Raw genomic sequence first — 20,398 nt, forward strand, 5'->3', positions numbered from 1 at the left:
GTGTCACTGGTAGTTTTTGGTGAATGCAGAAAGGGTCCCTGAAAATGTTCCAGGGGTCCTTCAAGGAATTCAAGAGTCCTGAAGGGGCTTCAAAGTGTGCATGAGGGGAAATCCAGAATAGTTTAGGGGCGTAAAGACTTCAAAGGGGTTCCTGAAGTCATTGTTTGGTTCAAGGAATGAAGTCCTTGAGGAAGTTCCAGGTATAGTGCAAATCCGCACGACATAGCAGGATATTTGGTAAGGGCTTTTTACATAATGTACATGGGGGTAGAATGCACTTACTGAAACAATTAATCAAATAGTTCTCAACTATTAAATCAATCACCAACTAATTTGAGAATCGATTAATCGGTTTGAGTAATTTAAAAAAGAGTCTTGGGCTTTGAAAAACACTGATCGACATTTTTCACAATTTTCTGACATTTTCTACACCAAACAACTAATCAATTAATTAAGTAAATAATCGACAGTAGTACATATAGTAAATTATATATGTACAGGTTTTTTATTTTCTATTTTTGTCACTCAAAGTAAATTCATACGGACAAAATATTTTCAATTATCAACTTTAATTCTGTGACTTTTTCTCTGCAGAGCTGCAGTGTTTTATATAATCTGAATTATTGAATAATTAAGCTATTAAAATAAATTAAATTGCTGAATATGAACTTCCCCATCCCCTTGTGGGCTTACCAAGAAGCTGTTTTAAATAAAGCGTTATGCTGCCATCTGCTGGTGTCAAATAAGCAGCTCAAGTAGTCGTTGACTACACCGATTCAGACTTCACATCTTTCTTTTTTAATAAATTGTGAAATTCAGTGTCCCCAGAATTGAAATTGTATATGATATTGTAATTTTTACAATCTTGTTTGGCCTTGTTGTGTTCAGATTTAGAAGCAGTTATGCAATTGCAATTTATATTTGTCTAATTTGATTCCAGGTCAAACAGGGAGAAACACACGATCGTAGTGATAGATGATAAATACAACAAAATGTGAAGATAAACAGCCACGTAATCCCTCTCAAGACTCACCTGAAGGAAACTTTTTAAGAGAATTCAAGGAGAAATAGATGTTTACAAGATTAATTAAAATGGCCTTCTCATAGACCACTTCTCCGCAAATGTCAGCAGATTAAAACATATTTAACAGAGACAATTTTAGTGTTTGTAAAGTGATGATCACATATTTCATGCTGCAGAAATAAATGAGGTGACAGCCAAACTTTCAGCCACGGTTTATGTCATCAAAAGAGGCATTATAGACTTAAGTTTTCTGAAGTCTTGTGTCAGGGAAAATTAAATTAACTAAAATTTGTGACTGCATGAGAACCTGTCAAAATAAAAAATGAATGAATATATTAATAAATAAATAAAATATATGACTCGATAAATAAATAAGCCATTAAATGTATCACCAATAATATTAAAAATAAATGTAGGCATTAATTAAAATATAAAATTTGACAAATCTATCCAATATTTGTCTTAATTTGCTTCTTTATTTATTTAACTATCCATCTACTCTTCTATTTACATTTCCCAATAAAATAATCAAAAATAAATTAATTAATTAAAAAATTAATAAAATAGACAAATAAATAAATAAAAGGGAAAATTAAATAGAAGAGTAGATAAGGGAATTAATACAAAGGCAAATAAATAAAGCAAATTAAAACAGAAATATCAATTAATTAATGGCTACATTTATTTTTAGAACATTTAATGGCAAATGTGTTTATTTATTAATTTATTTATTAAGTTATTCATTTATTTATACATAATTTTTTTTATTGTAGCAGGTTCCATCCTCCACACATAAGATTCATGATGCATGACAATATACTTTTTTTTTTGTAAAATGTCAGATTCTGATAAACTAAAACACAATCATTCGAATCAATGGGAGGAACGTGAAAATGAGTTTTCAATCATGTGGTTTTATTACTTCAGTAAAAATCGTACAGTCTTTTTAAAGCATCACTGACTTCCTGTTGACTGGCAGCCATGTTTATTTGAGTTGACGAGTCCCTGAACTGGGATCAAAATGTTCCTGACATCCCAAATACAAACCAGGCTTTCATGTCTCCATGTAGTTCTGACTTAATCAAAAACAGGACTGAATACTGGATCATTTTTTTCGCCTCGCTACCATTAAGATAAAAATAAAATAGACTTCCGTCATGAACAAGTCAAATATCAGAAAGTCTAAACTGACAGTTAACATCACCTGTGACTGTGAGATATGTTTGATGAACGTGTAAAATCACTGTTTCCTCCAGTGTATAAATGTCTGTTAGAAATATATAAAAATATAATAAATGTCTCCTCCTCTTTGTCTTGATCCGTGTTCACACCAACGTGGATAAATATGAAAAGTCCCGTCCATTTATCGATCCACAATGAAATGTTGACGCAAGAAAAAATGCCGTAAAATCCTGATATTCGTCCTCTTGTTCCATAGCAGCAGAACAAAATGATGTTTGACCGTGTTGGTCGGTTCCTTCTCCTCCGACTCTGATCGAGTTTCAATAAACTAGTTTTAGTTTGTCCGCTTTGACAAACTAAAAATAAAACCTGAAAACCTTTTAAAACCTGAACACGGACTGTGGTCAAATCATTTGTTCTAGTTTTACTTTGCAATGTTTATAATAATAATAATAATAATAATAATGGACCCGCCCTCTAATTAAAAACATTTTAAGATCGACCTCGGTCCATCCTGCTCGCTCACACATCATTTAAGTCCCGCAGCCTCAGCTCTGCTGCGTTTTCTGTCCCATGTGTGTGCGAATGTGTCGTTTGTAATTCGAGTTGTCGCTGAATCTGCGGCCGCACTCTTCGCAGCAGTACGGCTTTTCACCCGTGTGAATCCTCAAGTGTTTCTGATAACCGTCAAACCGCGTGAGCTTCTTCCCGCAAATGTCACACGTGTACGACTTGTCGACTTTGGTCTCGATTTTGCGGTGCACCTGCACGTGTTTGGCCCAGTGGCATCGCTGAGCGAACGCGCGGCCGCAGATGGTGCAAATGTACGAGTCCACCACCTCGGAAAGCGGCGCGTCCAGGTCGACACAGTCGAGCTGGCCGTTACCTGAAACTAGATCTGAAGCTTCGGGGGCGTCCTCATCGAGGTCCGGGCAGGTCTGCTGGACCGAGGTGCCCGGCTGGGGGTCCAACTCCGAGTCTTCCAGGTCCTCGAGCTTTGAGAGCGAGGAGGTCATGTGGTCGTCGTCCTGCTCGTTTCTCACGCCACCGCTCTGGAACAACACGAACTTGACGTCGTTCTGCTCCGACGTCTGAGATGCCTCCTCATGCTGAGCCGGCCACAGCACCTCCTCCTCCTCTTCCTCCTCCTCCTCATCCTCCTCCTCCTCTTTGATGGGAGGAGGCTCTATCTCGCTCAGACTGGAGCTCCACTCCTGATGCTCACAGAAAGCTGCCAAACACAACGAAGAAGAGTCAGGACACGTTTAAAAACTGAAGCTGGTCGTACTTTTACTACGAAAGATTCAAAAGTTGTAAATAGAAATGAGATCTGTGTGTTTGTTTTCTTTTTGCAAAATTATTGTTTACCCAATATCAGCAATATTGTATCTTGAGTCTCAAAGACCCTGTTCAGACCTGGCATTAACATGTGTCCATCACAAGTGATCGGATCACAAGTGGACAGCTTTCAGTACGTCTGTTCACACCTGGCGTTAGAATGCGTCTCCAGTAACCACTTGTGATCCGATCACACTTCTCTGCTCTATATACAAATAATATTCAAAATTAACTCAATTTTTATTCTTTATTAAAATAATAAATCGTACACCAATAACTTCGTGAAATAATCTTCAAAATGAACTGAAATTGTATTTATTGTTAAAATAATAAATTGTACACCAGTTACTTCAAAATTGACAGAATTTTTATTTATGCATGTACGGCTGATTTGTTATGAATATTCAAAGTTTTGAACTTTAGGCGTTTGCTGTAGCGCCACCATGAATGACCAATGAACCCAAACATACATCAAAAACTACCCATGAAGTGGTGAGAAGAAAAAATTGGACCGTTCTCAAGTGGTTATGAATCCTGATCTGAATCCTGATCTGAATCCTGATCTGAATCCCATTTAACATCCGTGGTGACGGCATCAAACCTGGGAGAACTGGGCAGTAAAACTACCAGTGGAGAAGTGGAGAAACAGAATGATTTACAGAATGATCACAGTCATTGTGCTATAAAATATTAAGGGAATCAATATCTTTGTCCATGTTAAGTTGTAAATCAAAAGCAAATTCTCAGTTATATTCAATGTGAAATAAAGAAAGATGGACACCATGTACTTCTGTCAGTCAAATGTGGTTGTTTATTTGTAAAAGGTGGGAGGATACCACTATTCTCAGCCACGGTGTAGTTATTTTAGGACGTCCCTTTGGACTCTGGGGACTTATGATGGTTGTAAATGTTTAACGTTACCGGCAGACAGGTTGGGGGTGGACATACACTAAAACAACCACTTTCTTCCATTATGAATATATATCATTTTTAACCAAGTTACTGGTGTACGATTTATTATTTTAATAATAAATTTAAATTCGATTCATTTTTAAGATTTTTTACCAAGTTGTTGGTGTATGATCTATTATTTTAATAATATATTTAAATTCCATTAATTTATTTATTTTGAAGACTTTTTCCCAAGTTGCTGGTGTACGATTTATTATTTTAATAATAAATAACAATTCTGTTAATTTTGAAGTTTTTTTAACCAGTTACTGGTGTGCAATGTATTATTTTAATAATAAATAAAGAATGTGTTAATTTTGAAGATTTTTTTACGAAGTTGCTGGAATATGATTTATTATTTTAATAATAAATAAAAAAATATATTTTTATTTTTTAAGACGTTTGACAGAGTTGCTGTTGTATGATTTATTATTTTAATAATAAAATAAAGGCTACTGTGTTGTGTTTTTAAAGTATTTATTACCATTGTTTGTGTATTTCCCATATTTAAACAGACACTAACTACTGTTGTAGCTGCAGCTTTGCTCCCGGACTCACTGAGGTCTTTCACCGGGCGGCTCGGCTCAGTGAACCGGCAGAGAGTCGGTCAGTGACCGGTAACCTTTACTCACCTGAGCGGCTGACCCGCAGAGAGACCTGCGGCTTCCTGCGGAGCTCCAGCAGCCGGCGCTGGCGGTCTATCTCCAGCTTGGAGCGGCAGATCTCCTCCTCGTACTCCGCTATGGTCCTCCCGAACACCCCGAAGATCTCCTCCGCCGCCGCGGTGAGCCGCTGGTTGATGAGCAGCCGCAGCAGCTCGATCTTAGACATGTTGGCGGCAGTTTGGAGATTAGAAACGGGAGAAGTCTCCGGAGCCGCGTCGTGGTCGCTTGTTTACCAGCTTCACTTCCGGGTTGATGTCTGTGTGCGCATGCGCAGTGAGCTCTTCACTGGATGAAACTCTGTGGCGTCATCGCCACCTGCTGGACTGGAGGGAGAAATACATGTTAAAACTAAATAACATTACTGGTCAGTAAATCTGACCAGTAATGTTATTTTAAAAATATTCATAACATTTATAATACATACATTCCTAAATTTAATGAAGCTATGACCTTTTTAGTCCCACCCACTATCAGTGTTTCTTTATTATCATTATTATTATTATTAGTAGTAGTAGTAGTAGTAGTATAATATTATTATTATTATTATTATTATTATTATTATTATGATTATTATTATTATTTCAAGAAACAAATGACAGAAAACAAATGAAATAAATTTATTTTGATTTTAGTGAAAATAGTGCCCCACACTATCAGTGTTTGTTTTTCTTCCAATTATTTTTGTTATTATTGTTGTTATTATTATTATTATTATTATTATTATTATATTATTATTGTTATTATGATCTTATTATTATTATTGATATTGATATTATTATTATTACTATTATTACTATTATTATTATTATTATTTCAAGTCAGTTAATACAATAATATAAATAAACAGTCATATTTCAAATCAATCATAGGTAAATATATACAGTATATATATTAAATGAAGGGACAAAAAAAAAATTAAATAAATTTATTTTGATTTTAATGAAAATAGTGTCACCCACTACCAGTGTTCTAATAATATAAATAAACAGTAATACAGTAAACAGTCAAATTAATATTTAAAAGCAAAGTGCAAAGTGAGGTAAATATGTATATATAAAATGAAGGGATAAAAAAAACTTTAAATTAAATACATTTAAAGCAAAGATAAAACATAAAACATGCCAGGAGTCAACATAAATAAATAGATAGTACCTTAAGTAAAACATGTTAAATTAGGAGCACAGTCTCAGTTTTAATAGCTTTTTGTTTTTGTTTTATAGCTGAAGTTATTGTCCAGCTCCATTTCTTTCTTGAAAACAGGAAATTAGGTTTAACATTAGCAAACTCACATTTATGATTGTAAGACTTTTGAAAAGTTATAATAAGATTGAAATATTCTTTCTCATATATAATATATGAGATGAGATGATTAAAAAACAAAAATACATATTTCAGTAGAAGTCCAAAATTACAAATAATATCAACCATAGACATATATGTCCATGATATTAACTATCAGTAATTCCCTGTTCATGATGTGACTTCCTGTGGATGAGTATACTCAGAAAAACTAATTTTAAAGACAATGTGCAAATTTGCATATTTACAGATTAAAAAGAAAAAGACAGACTCTTGGAATATTAGGATTTTTATTGGAAAGCGAAACAGTAAACGGCACTTAAAACTGTATTCTTATATGTTGTTCCCGAACTTCAAAGTACAGTTTCAATCATTTTTCAGTACCTGCTACTTGGTATACATTTCCATGTACTCAAATATATAAAACAAACAAACAAAATTAATACAGATATAAGGCTTCTCAGTGTCACTTATATCTCAACAAAATGCTGTCTCTCTGTCTTTGTCTATATCGTAAACTTAGAAAATATATTATTTTCAATTACATAATAAATGTAAACTAAATAAAAATAAAATACCAAATAAAATTAGGATTTTTTTTTTAACAAAATGACCAGTTGTCAACATCTTCACAGAATCACAGATGATTAATTACTGCATTGACATAGGGTGCTTTATTCCTCTAAATCAATATATTCTGAAGTGTGAGGATATATACGAACCGTCAAGTTATGAATAAACTATTTCTGCCCCAACAACAGTAAAATGGTATGGATAAAGACCATGGAAGTTAATAACAATACGTTTTAAAACACATTTTTATGGATTTGTTTTGTTCACAGTAAATTAGTAATTTAGAAGACTTGAAAGGACTTTTTTCTCATGAAATTCGTAAATTTACGAGAAAATACTTGGAAATTCTCTGAGATTGAAGTGGTACATTTATGAGAAACAACTTGGATATTCTCTGAGATTAAAGTGGTACATTTATGAGAAACAACTTGGATATTCTCTGAGATTAAAGTGGTACATTTACAAGAAAAAACGTGGATATTCTCTGAGATTAAAGTGGTAAATTTACAGAAAAAACGTGGATATTCTCTGAGATTAAAGTGGTACATTTACAAGAAAAAACTTGGATATTCTCTGAGATTAAAGTGGTAAATTTACAGAAAAAACGTGGATATTCTCTGAGATTGAAGTGGTACATTTATGAGAAACAACTTGGATATTCTCTGAGATTAAAGTGGTACATTTATGAGAAACAACTTGGATATTCTCTGAGATTAAAGTGGTACATTTACAAGAAAAAACTTGGATATTCTCTGAGATTAAAGTGGTAAATTTACAGAAAAAACTTGGATATTCTCTGAGATTAAAGTTGCAAACTCGAAACCTACCAGCCAAGATTTCCATCAGCACGAGAGGGTGATAATGCACCATTCAGCTGTTCAAAAACCGCCACCACACTAACATGAGCAGGTACATGTAAACACCTTTAGTGTGGACATGACAGCTATTCTAATACAGCAGCTACACTTCATTTACTTAGCTTTTAGACTTTCTACAAATTCAGAATGAACCTGCAATGCATTTAATTAAACATTCATTGATGTGAAAGAGTCAAATAAAAAATGTAAAATATATTTTTAAACTAACATTAAGCAACTTAAGGGCAACAATTTCTAAGTATCAAAATATAAAATATACTAATTATACTAAGTTTGGTTCAAATGTAATTCAACATAAAGTGCAGCTTCTTCCAAATAAATACTGTATATGAGCAGAATATTTACATAACTGGAAAATAGTATTGATTTTCTTTTCGGTGCTTTTTGGCAAAACGAGCATTGTGTTTGTGTTCATTTCCAACTATTAACACGTGTTAGCATATTTCAACACAGTCTAACAGCAGTTCATGAAATATTTTATTTGTGTATATAGACACGAATTTCCCTTTTTTTCATGTCGCTCAGCACGACTTTCAACAACGTATTTTTAGTGCGTTTTCCCACGAATGTCCAGCAACACATGACGCACGTGTCAATTTCCGCTCCAGTCTTTTCCAAATAAAACTACGTAGTTAGGTTTAGGAAAAGATCGACTTGGTTAGGATTAGGCAACAAACTACTTAATCAGGTTTAGGAAAAGATATAACACCAGAAGTGCTGTAACTTAAGTACGGAAGTTATGTGACAAATAAATCAATGTTGACTTCTTGGCTCACACGGGGCACCAATAGCGGCCTCCTGGTGAAAGTCTGGTGTTTTTTGGATTTCTTTTTGGAGTGTCATGTATCATCATTTTTTACATTTGACACTTTTACGGTGGTGATTCCCCCTCATCTAAAGGAATAAGACACAGTTTTCCCTCTAAATAAATAAAAAAGTTAAACTCTGAGAAACCCAGGTAGGTGGTTTTGAAGTCATCAAAGACTATTGTGTCCGACCCCATACGCAGTACCTTTAAACCAGTGGCACAAAATCTATCTCCTCATTTCTTCACTCCAAACAAAGAAAGCTGCCATCTTTTTTTGTTTCAGTCAAGGAAAGAGTAAACATGTTGTCAAATGACGTCGGACATCTATTTTAGGATCCAATTAAAAATCATCAGCCAAAAAAATAAATGACCTGTTTCCTCCAGTCAAACGGACGTGACAACTCCTTTTCTTGCTCCAGACCTTTTCTACAAACCTAAAAAACATGAGACAGAATGAAAAAAAAACTTCAACATCAAATACATTTAAAGATTCGGGCTGTCCAGTGTTAACTTTTTATACAATATCAACTTAATTTACTTGTTATTTTATTGCTTATTCCAGAAGCCACAAGAAGTCGTCCTCTTTTCTTCTTCCTTTCTTTCAAAGGCAGCACATTACTGCTCAATCTACCGAAATAGAAATAACTTACTGTGTGCACTGGTCCGTATGGAATCAGGTTTCTGGTTTCAGTTTCTCAGAGAGCTCAATGGCGTCAGGAACTGGAAGGTCAGTAATGCATTGTTAACACATTTATGTATTTTGTACAGAGCTACCCGACTTAAATAAACTGCACAGTAAGTACAGACTTTAGGTCGGACTTAATGAACATCCAGGAGAAACAAAATACTTACAATCTGAAGAACACTTGGCTGAAAAAAAAAGAAATAATATTAATTATTGTGCTCACTCTGCTGGTATGAATTATCTTTTAAAGGCTTTGAATATTTAAACACAGAGAATTGTAACACCATCTGCAGCTTTTTAGACTCTTTTAGCTCCTAGTTTTGAAAGAAAACTCAAATATTCTCTGAGATTATAAAGTCACAAATTTCCGAGAAGTTTTTTTTATATTCTCAGAGATTATAAAGTCATAAATTTACGCGATTTTTTTTTAACATTCTCTGTGATTATGAAGTCACTAATGCGCTAATTACACACTGCGGTAACGTGAGCCAACCAATGCTAAACCGCGGAACCGCCAGCCGCCGTCTGAATTTCGTTGCTCCTTAAGTAGTGTTATTATGGTAAGGACGGCCTCTGAGTGAGGCGGAGGTCCTGAAAGATACATATACACGTTTTCTTTCATGATCTTTTATGAACATCAATAAATACTAATATAATTAATATATTTTGCACTCGGAGGCTCATATTATCGTAGTGTTTAACGGTGGCGTCTGTGGTGTGATGAGGTTGATCCAACCTTCCTAAGTGAAGCGATGCTGTTCTTTAACAAAAAAAGAGTTTTTTTCCTAATGAATTTGGGATTTTAATCTCAGGTATTCTTTATGACTTTATAATGTCTTCAAATATTTTTTTCTCCTAAATTTATCGCCTTAAATTTGGAGAATGTTCAAGATATATATAATATATAGTTTTTTTCTTTTCAATTCTGAGTTTTTTCCTCTGAATATTACCCCCTCGCACTGCCCCGTAATTATTTTTTTTAAATCTACAATGGCCTCGAATTCTCGATTTATTTTCAGCTAAACTAACTGTGTGAAAAAGTAATTTTCTCTCACCTTTTTTCTTTTTGTAAAGTGTGACTCCGATGGCCACCATGAAGACGACAGCGACAGCGACAGCGACCACTGAAGACAACGTGATGGGGAGTGTTGTGACATCGGGCTTCTCAACTGAACGAAACAACAGAGAACAAACACCTAAAAAATCTGGGGCCGGTTGCACAAAACACCTTAAGTTAAGTTTTCTTTAAAGTTCGAGTTAAGGTTTCCTTAAAGTAAAGTTGGTTGCACAAAACTCTACACACTCTTAAGTCTTCTCCTTATGTTTTCCTTAAAATGTTCACGTAAGTATTTAAGGTTTTCTCCTTATCTTGCTCTTATACTAAGGAGTTATTTAAACCGCTGCACAACTCTCTCTAAACCGCAACACAGCCAATAAGAAAATAAACGCATCCCGAGAAGAGTGTTCCTCGACCAGGACAACCCAATGGATACGCTGAACAATGAGCAATTGATTTTACACTATAGATTTGACTGGAGGCTGCATTACACACGGGCTCGCAGCCAGAGAGGCGGTGCGTAATGCGTGGAGACATCAGCCAAAAAACATTTATGGTACGTGTCCATGGGGCGTTTTTTATCGCCATGGATCGCCTCGCTCTCCAGCATTGGACGATTGATAGGCTTCCACAAGGCAGCTGATTGGACAAACACTTCCCCACGTGGGCTGCTGCTCCCAGCTTTCAAATCGGAACCAACATGGCGGCTCGTCTGGAAACTTTCTTGTCTTATATCACGAAAATAATTCACCGAAATGTTTTTTTTAAAACATTTGAGGCGAGAAATAATCCATGCAGTTGATGAATCTGTCTTCATTTTGGATCTACAACGTTTAATTTAAAAGTTTCTCGGGAGTTTCCAGAGTTGGCGAGTTACGCCGGATGATGTATCTAAATACACAAAACAGTCCAGTTGAGTCCATACAAAAAAACCAACATCAGACTGAGTAAATAACATGCTTTCTGCGTCTGTTACTCACCCCAGTTAGTCCTGATCACCGCCAGGTCCAGCTTGGTGATGATGTCCTCCTCAATACCGGCGAGCTGAAAGATACACTCGTACCTCCACCACTCGTCAGCTTTGACCAGGGAGAGATCCAGGACCACGCTCATCTGGAACGTCCCGTCGTGGTTGTGGAGGAGCTCGCCGTGGTCCACGTGCTCGTGAAGCTCCTCTCCGTCTCTGCTCCAGAACAACATGGCTCTGTCCGGGTAGAAGCCGGTGGCGTGGCAGGTCACTGGAGACGAGGGTGTCTTCCGGAGGAGGGAAAGAAAGGGAAGCTCTGGAGAAACACAAAGCAAGACAGACCAAGAGATTCAAAATTGAATATTAATTTTAGAACAATGATGTAATTGAAGACGCACCCTGGAAAATGCCGGTTATGGTTCAGTGACAGGACGCGCCAAAAGTTGCACGCATAATTCACACAAGGCATCATGGGGGATAGGAATATACTGTATTATGCTGCTGTTACCTGTTCTCTGCAGAGCGCTCTTCCCGTAGTCCAAACTGTTCTTCAGCCTCACAGGACACTCCTGGATCAAACGGTGCTCCATGAATGCTAACCAACTCTTGTCATTATTCCACTTATGTTGGCTTCTGAGGAGCTGTGGTTTTGTAGCGATCCATCTCTGTGCATTCATGTCCAGTATCAAGATGTCGTCTCCATCATAACTGATTAGACCAAAACCATTAACGTCTCCGGTCTCATCGTCCCTTTCACAGCCATTCAACACCTGGATTACATGGATGCCTGAGAGAGAGAAAGAGGGCAACACAGACTTCAGTAAACTACCATCTTAGTTTAGCGTTTTAGCATGCTAACATTAGATGATTAGCAGTGAACACAGAATACAGCCAAAGAACAGTATATTGCTAAGAATTGTTCGTTGCCATTAAAACGTCAGCACCCTGCAGCAGAGCTACGCTTCCGCCATTTTGGACTGAAAGCGACTACCGGACGGCAGCAAAACGTCCTCCTACAAAGTGCCGTACAAAAATAAAACAAAATTATTTCTATTCTATTGTCATATTTAATGTCTCTACTGAAATCTCCTGTGTTGAACAATACAAATATTATAAATATACATACTATTATAACTATTTACTTATTTATTTACTTAACTTTTTGCCCGGCTGCTTCCCAGAGGAGCATAAAGTGAACGATGGACATAAATGGAAGTTGTAAAAATCCAGTACACAGATTTTAAGAGCAATCTCAAACTTGTTCATGTAGAAGAGGATGTGTCCTGTGCTTTTGCCCTGAATGTTAGTAAATAGCCTACAACTCTATTAAATTCTGTTGATGTCAGGCTACTAGCACTACCAGCTACTGGCCGATAGATTGTTTGGGAACAGAGACGTTAACACATCCACCACGGTACAGGCTTACAGCATACAGCCCATGGGTGTATTATAAGTTAATAAAAGTCAGAGGATCACCAACATTAATACAACTCCAAACTTTCAGTAAACACACCTTCAGTGCGGTTGAAGCGTTCCTTTAAAACATCAATGTTGTTTCTTCCTATCTGCTCTTGACCTTCCCAGTACAACGTTTGCCTCTTCCAGTACTCTGGGTCGTCTTCTGTGACTTGGCTCATCCAGTCCTGTGTGGGTACCGTCCTCTTGGTGACGCTGTCGTAGCGATCCGTTTGATATCCGTCAACAAACACGACAGCCAAGAAGTCGGGGAAATTTGGGACCCCATAGGATGCCATGTAGACGTGCTTCAGGGAGTGAATCACTGTAGAGAGAAACATGGTCACTTTTAGCACAGGGTCCATTTACAAGGAGGAAAACATTTATCTTTAGGGTTTAAATCAGGCGGCGACATCCGGGTCTGAGAAGTGAAGCCAATGCTGAAGTTCCTTAAACTTGCATTCTTTCTAACAGCCAGCAGGGGGCGACTCCTCTGGTTGCTGAAAGAAGTCTGATTGTATAGAAGTCTATGAGAAAATGAGCCTACTTCTCACTTGATTTATTACCTCAGTAAACATTGTGAACATGAGTTTATGGTCTCAATCGCTAGTTTCAAGTCTTCTTCAATACAGCATGATGTTCATTTAGTAAATGATGGTCCCATTTAGAGTCAGATAGACCATAAAGCAGGGGATGCTTTAGGGCGGGGCTACCTTGTGATTGACAAGTCGCTACCACGTCCGTGTTTTTATATTACAACTTTAACACTTTCAGAGTGTGTTTTCAGTTCATGAAGTTAATTATAACCTTTTGGTCGCCTAAAATGTCTTATTCAGCATTCAGTTGTATTAAGTTAAACCCTCTCGTGTCACTTCTGGTTGCAAAAACCGAATGGCGACAGCTAAAAACCGAGATGGAGACGGCTATAAACCGAGATGGAGACGGCTATAAACCGAGATGGCGACTTTTATGGCCATTTATGGTCTCAAACACTAGTTTCAAGTCTTCTTCAATACAGCATGATGTTCATTTAGTGAATTATGGTCCCCAATAGACCATAAAGCAGGGTATGCTTTAGGGCGGGGCTACCTTTTGATTAACAGGTGTGTTTTTATAATACAACTTTGACCCTTTCACAGTGTGTTTTCGAAGTACTGAAAATGTTAGGTATTTAATCCAAGATGTCATCATAATTAGTGTCTCAAAATGCATTTATTCTAGAAGTAAAAGTATCTGGTAGGATATATATTTAGTGCTGTAACACGATGCTGATCCTCATTCTTCAGACAGAGCAGGCAAAACACATTACACTTCATGATAAATCACATTATGGCAGCTTTCTGCCTAAAAATATGCAATGTGCTGCGTTTTAATTAACCGACACTAACGTCATGTTAAAGTATCATCAGGTGTGAAAACTTCAGCTGAAGAAACTACAGTTGAAGGCATTATATCATTATAATGGTGAGTTGTGAGACGTGGTGTTACCTGGAGAAGCAACATGACAACATGAGATCAGCAGCAGCAGGATCAGCGGCGTCATCGCGGTTTAAAAGTAGAAAAGGAGAACAGAAATACAGAACAACGGAGAATAGTTTTTTTTTACCACCGATGATATCACGACAAACTCTTGTTACAACAGGATATGCTAACTATACTTCTGACCAATCAGAACTCAGAAAAGACTCATACGTCACGGGTTACCATTTGGAATTTAAAAAAATAAGAGTGATTGTGAAAGTGAAAGCAGGCTGAGTTGTCGAGGGTGTATTTCTCCCTCAAACAAATAAAACTCAATAAACCTATTGGTATTTAATGTCTTTCTAATAAATGATTCAAAACTATTATTCATTATTCTTTATTTATTTATTATTATAATTTATCGTTATTATTATAATAAATCATTTAAAAAGCTATACAAAAAAGATATTTTTGGGAGGTATATGGTTGAGGAAGAGTTATGATAAGGGTTGTGTTAAGGGTTGGTTATATAATTTTTAACTCCGGATGTATTTGTGGGTTGTAAATAAATCTGGGATAGTTTTTATATTATATTATATTATATTATATTATCATTCTATGATATATGAGTTAATAGAGGAGAAGTGAGAAAGGGGTAGGGAAATATAATTTTTACTTCTACCTACTCCTTTTCGGACACCATTACTCTTGTTTTGTTTGTTATTATTTTGTATGTTTTTATTTATTTTATGTTCGAAATAAAGTCTTTCATTCATTCATTCATTCATTCATTATTTATAGTTTTATTGTTTGTTTGATGTTGTTGGATTCTTCATGTTCACACCTATAAGACGGTTTTTAGTAAACTAATATTAAATTAAAACTACATCATTTAAGAAAAATTAATCTGAAGCGATATTGCCTGGGTAAAGAAAAAACAAACAAACAAACATTATGGCCATTCCTACACAGCTCTCCAGCCATATATTCTGTATGTATATGTAGCTACTGAGACATTATAGCTGGTCCTAGCAAAAACAAACTAAAACGAAACCTTTACTGAAACACTCTGAAAACTAAATTAAAGCTATCAAAACACTCTGAAAACTAACAAAAACTAAACTATCATAACCTTGCTCCGGACCGGCTCTCCAGAGACCGGCTGCGTCCTTCAGGCTGCCGTCCTCCCGCTTCCTCTCCTCTCCGCTCCGCTCCACCGTTACATCAGTCAGAAGAAGAGGAGGTGAAGAAACCGGGTTGTTTTTCTCTCAGAGATAAAATATAAATAGCGATGTAGTGTGAGGTCCCGCTGTCACACTTCAAATGGAACAAATGCAGAATAAGGCATCAAAACACACATTGTGAATCAGAATATCGTCTGTATATTAAAACACACTTCTTGTTTTATTCACTGCTGCTGTGTTGCCTCTTCAAACAAACTGTTACAGTGCGGACAAAAGCAGAACCCATGGCAATGGATGCATGTTAAATTATGGGATGGTATGTTCCTGAGCAACTCTGAAAACATGAAATCATGAAAATAATATGAGAGCAACAGCATCCAGGCCGTCAGGTGGTCAGGCCTCTCCTCTGACAGGGGTGTTTGTAGTAGCAGGACAGCTGGCTGAAGCGTCTGTCGCAGCTGGAGCACCAGTACGGCCTCTCGCCGGTGTGTGTCCGCAGGTGCACCGTCAGGTTGCCCTTCTCCACGAAGCTCTTGCCGCAGTACGTGCAGATGAACGGCTTCTCGCCCGTGTGGCTGCGGACGTGCCGCACCAGCGTTGCCCTCCTGCCGAAGCTCTTGCCGCAGACGGTGCAGCCGTACGGCCGCTCGCCCGAGTGGATTCTCATGTGCGTCCTCAGGTTCCCCCGCAGGGTGAAGCTCTGACCGCAGACGCCGCAGCGGAACGACGTTTCCTTGTGAACTCTGAGGTGAAGCTTCAGGTTCTCCGTGTGCTCCAGATGTTTCCCGCACAGGCCGCAGTCTCTCAGATGCGCCGAAGCGTGAGTGAGCAGATAGCTAATCCTCTGGAAGGACTCGCCACAAACTTTACAACTAAACACCGGCGGAGGCTGATGTGGCAGATCAGTCCTGCTCTGAGATGAACTTTGTCCTTCATCTGTCTCCTCTGGTTTCCAAAGTCCTGCAGCCTCTCTCCAGTAGTCTCCGCTGTCTTCGGTCTCAGAGGACACCTCGACGAGGAGGTGAACATCACTCGCTGCTTCTGGTTCAAAGTCACCGTTTGGTTCTGACGCTCCACAGTCCATGCTGCCAACTTCTGTTTTAATCTGAGCAGCTGAGGTGCCGGCGTCCGTCTCATCCGCACGGTCAGTCGGGTCCAGCTGGGCGCTCAGGTTCTGATCATCAGGGCAGTGTTTTATCCAGGAGGAAGTCTGCTGACGGTCTGAAGGGACGCAGGAGAGAAAAGAGTTTTTATGAATATATTAATAATAGAGCTGACAATCAATTAAAATAGTTAATCATGATTAATTGCACCTTAAAGGGAGATTTGTCAAGTATTTAATACTGTTATCAACATGGGAGTGGAAAAATATGTTGCTTTATGCAAATGTATGTATATATTTACTATTGGTAATCAATTAACAACACAAAACAATGACAAATATTGTCCAGAAACCAAGTTCATTAAGTTTAGTTGACAAGAAAAATATAAAGTTACAAGCAAAAAATGTATACAAAAATGAAATAAAATATTCCACTACTTTAAAGGGACTGTTTGTAAGAATCAGAAATGCTTGTTAACAGCGACACCTGTGGCCGTTAAGTCAACGAAAGTCAGCGCCGCGCTCGCGCTTGATCGCTCTACATAGACATGAACGAGCATCGCTCAAAACAGTGAGGTGACACACGTCAGCTAAAGCACAATAGCACTCTATATTTCAGCTGCTTGGCAGTAATGTTAGCTGACCAGATGAAGGTCTCTCCATGAATCAATGCTGATCCTAGTGTTGGCTTTTCCTGCCTCAGGGAAACAGGGGAGACACCGGAGTTTTGGTCGGAGACGATAACGTTTCTCTCTGCGGAGCGCCGTCACTTCACAAGACACGGGAAACCTCTGTTGGTCTGGAGGAGCTGCAGCAGTTACTTCTGCACAAACGTCCACTGTACATTCACTAGATATTCTCAGAGCTAAACTAACTCTTCTGCAGTGTGGAGTGAGCAGCATGCACGTAAGAGTGGAGCGAAATAGCGAGAACGAGCGCTGTGCGTGAGTGAAGGCAGGCAGAGGAGCAGAGACTCCGGCCCTGCAGACCAAAGCTACGGTCTCCCCCGCGTCCTTCGACCGCGGCCAACACTGTTTAACAGACGGGCTTCACTACATACCACCAAGAGGTTTTGGTGCTTCCATGTAGTTTGTGTTGGAGTCTGAGTCTGAACAGCGTAGCCACACGCGAGCAACAGGACGATGACATACGTTGACTAAACTGCCACAGGTGTCGCTGTTAAGAAGCATTTCTGATTCTTAGAAACAGTCCCTTTAAACAACGATAACAGCATCGGTATTAAAGCAGTCTAAAATGAACAGTTTGTGAATGAAGGACTTTTAACTGAGTATTTCTACATGATGATCATTAACCTGCTGTGTGGTTCCTCCGGTCCTCCTCGGTCCTCAGGCTGTCCAGTTGTCTCCTCTGTTGGTCTATCTGGTCCCGGTACTGGGCCACGGTTCTCCCGAACTCTCCCAGGATGTCTTCCACCGCCGCCGTCAGCCGCTCGGTAACGAACCTCCTCAGCGTGTCGGTGTCGGTCTCTGACAGGTCTGACAGCGGGCTGCCGGGAGGAGGAGGGGACACCTGCTGGTCTGCAGACATGTTGGTTTACTTCTTCTCTCAATGATGAAATGAAGCGTTTAATCCTCCGAACAACACGAAATACTCCCGTTAATACCGGTAATACCGGTAATACCGTTAATACTCCCGTTAATACCGGTAATACTCCCGTTAATACCGGTAATACTCCCGTTAATACCGGTAATACCGTTAATACTCCCGTTAATACCGGTAATACTCACGTTAATACCGGTAATACCGTTAACGGAGGAGAAGACACAGACAGATTAACGGTATAACGGTCAAAAACACCGAAACCGAACCGATAAAAAGCTCCTTAATGAACTGTTATTGTTTAACAGACTGCTGTCAGAAAGGTAAACAATCCGGCCGAGGTCCGGCGGAAGAAGATGTCGTAGAGAAACTACATCCGTTCATCGATGGTTCCTTCTTCTTCTTCATTTCTTCTTCTGTTTATTGGCGCAGTTACCGCCACCTACTGGCCTGGAGTGTGGAGCAGTAGAGTGGCAGGAAAATAATAATAATAATCATAATCATAATCATAATTATCATAATATTAAATAATGAATAAATTAAAGAAAATTTAAAAATATATATATATATTCTCCAAAATCAATGGTTCCAGGACAACGAACTGTAGGCTATTAAAAATAAATGACAAGGGGTGGAAGAAATATTCATATCTAACAAACAGTAAATGCATAAATAAATAAATTCCACAAGAGGTTGAAGACATATTCATATCCAACCACTGTAAGTAAATAAATAAATAAATAAATAAAAGTATCATCAGCAAAATGTACTTTAAGTGTAACAAGTACTATTTATGCAAAATAGCATTTTATTGTCACAGCTGGTCGAGGTGATGCTAAATTGAAACTTATTATTATTATTAATATTATTATTATTATTATTATTTTGTTAGTGTGACATAATACAAACAGGTGGCAAATTATACAGACAAAAGTGTAACACGAAATATTCAGACAACAATCAACATGAGACGTATGAATCAGATCTTTGTTTGTATTTGTTAGTGCGAGTATTGTAAGTTTTCATTAAATTACAACTTTATTCCTCGTAATATTATGACATTATTCTCGAAATCTCTGATCCCCCCCCCCCCCTAAATGTGGCCCATTATACTCCGTCGTACATTCTGGCATTTATATTTCACAAACTTAAATATATTCTCAGCATTTCGTATTTTATTATTTGCACTGTGGTTATTTATTATATATCGTACGACTTAATGCAAATATTTGTAAATATTTCATATTTCTTCTAATCATTATATTATTTTTAATTTAAGTATTTACTTATATTTCTTTACATATATTGTGTTCGTATTGTAGCATTATGTACATATTTTACATGTTACATAGTCCTTTATTTCTATCTACTTATATTTCTTTAGCAACTGTAACGCCCCAATTTCCCCCCAAGATCAATAAAGTATTTCTGATTCTGATTGACCACACAGAAAGTATTATAAGTATATTTTAAAGTTACCGTTTGGCAGTGGCTTACAATTAGAGTACAGAGGAAATTCTGATATTACTGGTAGTGACTGTTATTAGTAGTTCAACCACTTAGTGGCAGTAAAGCAACGTCAATGTCAACAACCTGGAAGACAAATGTTTCTATTATCAATGCCAAGTTGACTAAACTGATTAACTGATTTGAACCTGTTAATAAGACCCACAAGAGACCCGTTTTTGTCCTTTTTAGGGTGGTACAGGGGGTCTTTAGGGGGAGATAGCAGGTCAACAGTAGATGTCACATAGAAGTGTGAACATTATCTGAAAGCTGGAAACCTGAAGATTAATTTGAGATGCAGCTCAGCACTGTGTGTCAAGTTGTTCTAGTCATAAATCAGAAATAAACATTAATTAATTAATTCATTCATTAAAGGGACTGTTTGTAATTTTTTAAGCGTATAAATGTACCGGGTCGGGACACATGCGCGCTCGCCTGTGGCCGCTGTACTCTCCTCCTCTGCCTGCTTGCCTTCACTCAGACAGCGCGCGCGTTCTCGCGTACTCGCTCCACCTCTAGACGTGAGCGCGTGCTCACTCCACACTGCAGAAGAGTTAGTTTAGCTCTGAGAATATCTAGTGAATGTACAGTGGACGTTTGTGCAGAAATAAATGCTGCAGCTCCTCCAGACCAACAGAGGTTTCCCGTGTCTTGTGAAGTGACGGGGCTCCGCAAACGAGTTACGTTACTGTCTCGTTACCGA

The 20,398-nt window shown here is 37.9% G+C and overlaps 3 protein-coding genes across 3 annotated transcripts; all 3 read right to left on the reverse strand.

The window, feature by feature from the left end:
• Window positions 1-1,918: 1,918 nt before the first annotated feature.
• On the reverse strand, window positions 1,919-5,443 carry LOC141754261 (uncharacterized). Its single transcript, XM_074613201.1, has 2 exons — window positions 5,128-5,443; window positions 1,919-3,437 (listed from the first exon to the last, which is right to left on the reverse strand). The coding sequence occupies exons 1-2, from the start codon at window positions 5,324-5,326 to the stop codon at window positions 2,755-2,757; spliced, it is 882 nt and encodes a 293-aa protein (XP_074469302.1). The 5' UTR covers window positions 5,327-5,443; the 3' UTR covers window positions 1,919-2,754.
• Window positions 5,444-6,732: 1,289 nt separating this feature from the next.
• Window positions 6,733-14,538, reverse strand: LOC141754259 (class I histocompatibility antigen, F10 alpha chain-like). Its single transcript, XM_074613199.1, has 8 exons — window positions 14,371-14,538; window positions 12,941-13,207; window positions 11,936-12,214; window positions 11,441-11,743; window positions 10,459-10,572; window positions 9,571-9,588; window positions 9,369-9,438; window positions 6,733-9,152 (listed from the first exon to the last, which is right to left on the reverse strand). The coding sequence occupies exons 1-7, from the start codon at window positions 14,423-14,425 to the stop codon at window positions 9,392-9,394; spliced, it is 1,083 nt and encodes a 360-aa protein (XP_074469300.1). The 5' UTR covers window positions 14,426-14,538; the 3' UTR covers window positions 6,733-9,152; window positions 9,369-9,391.
• A 1,361-nt stretch (window positions 14,539-15,899) lies between these two features.
• On the reverse strand, window positions 15,900-18,554 carry LOC141754260 (uncharacterized). Its single transcript, XM_074613200.1, has 2 exons — window positions 17,943-18,554; window positions 15,900-16,748 (listed from the first exon to the last, which is right to left on the reverse strand). Exons 1-2 carry the CDS (start codon window positions 18,175-18,177, stop codon window positions 15,913-15,915), a joined length of 1,071 nt encoding a protein of 356 aa, XP_074469301.1. The 5' UTR covers window positions 18,178-18,554; the 3' UTR covers window positions 15,900-15,912.
• Between the last annotated feature and the right edge of the window lie 1,844 nt (window positions 18,555-20,398).

The sequence above is a fragment of the Sebastes fasciatus genome, chromosome 17 (assembly GCF_043250625.1).
Source record: "Sebastes fasciatus isolate fSebFas1 chromosome 17, fSebFas1.pri, whole genome shotgun sequence".
Lineage (NCBI taxonomy): Eukaryota > Metazoa > Chordata > Actinopteri > Perciformes > Sebastidae > Sebastes > Sebastes fasciatus.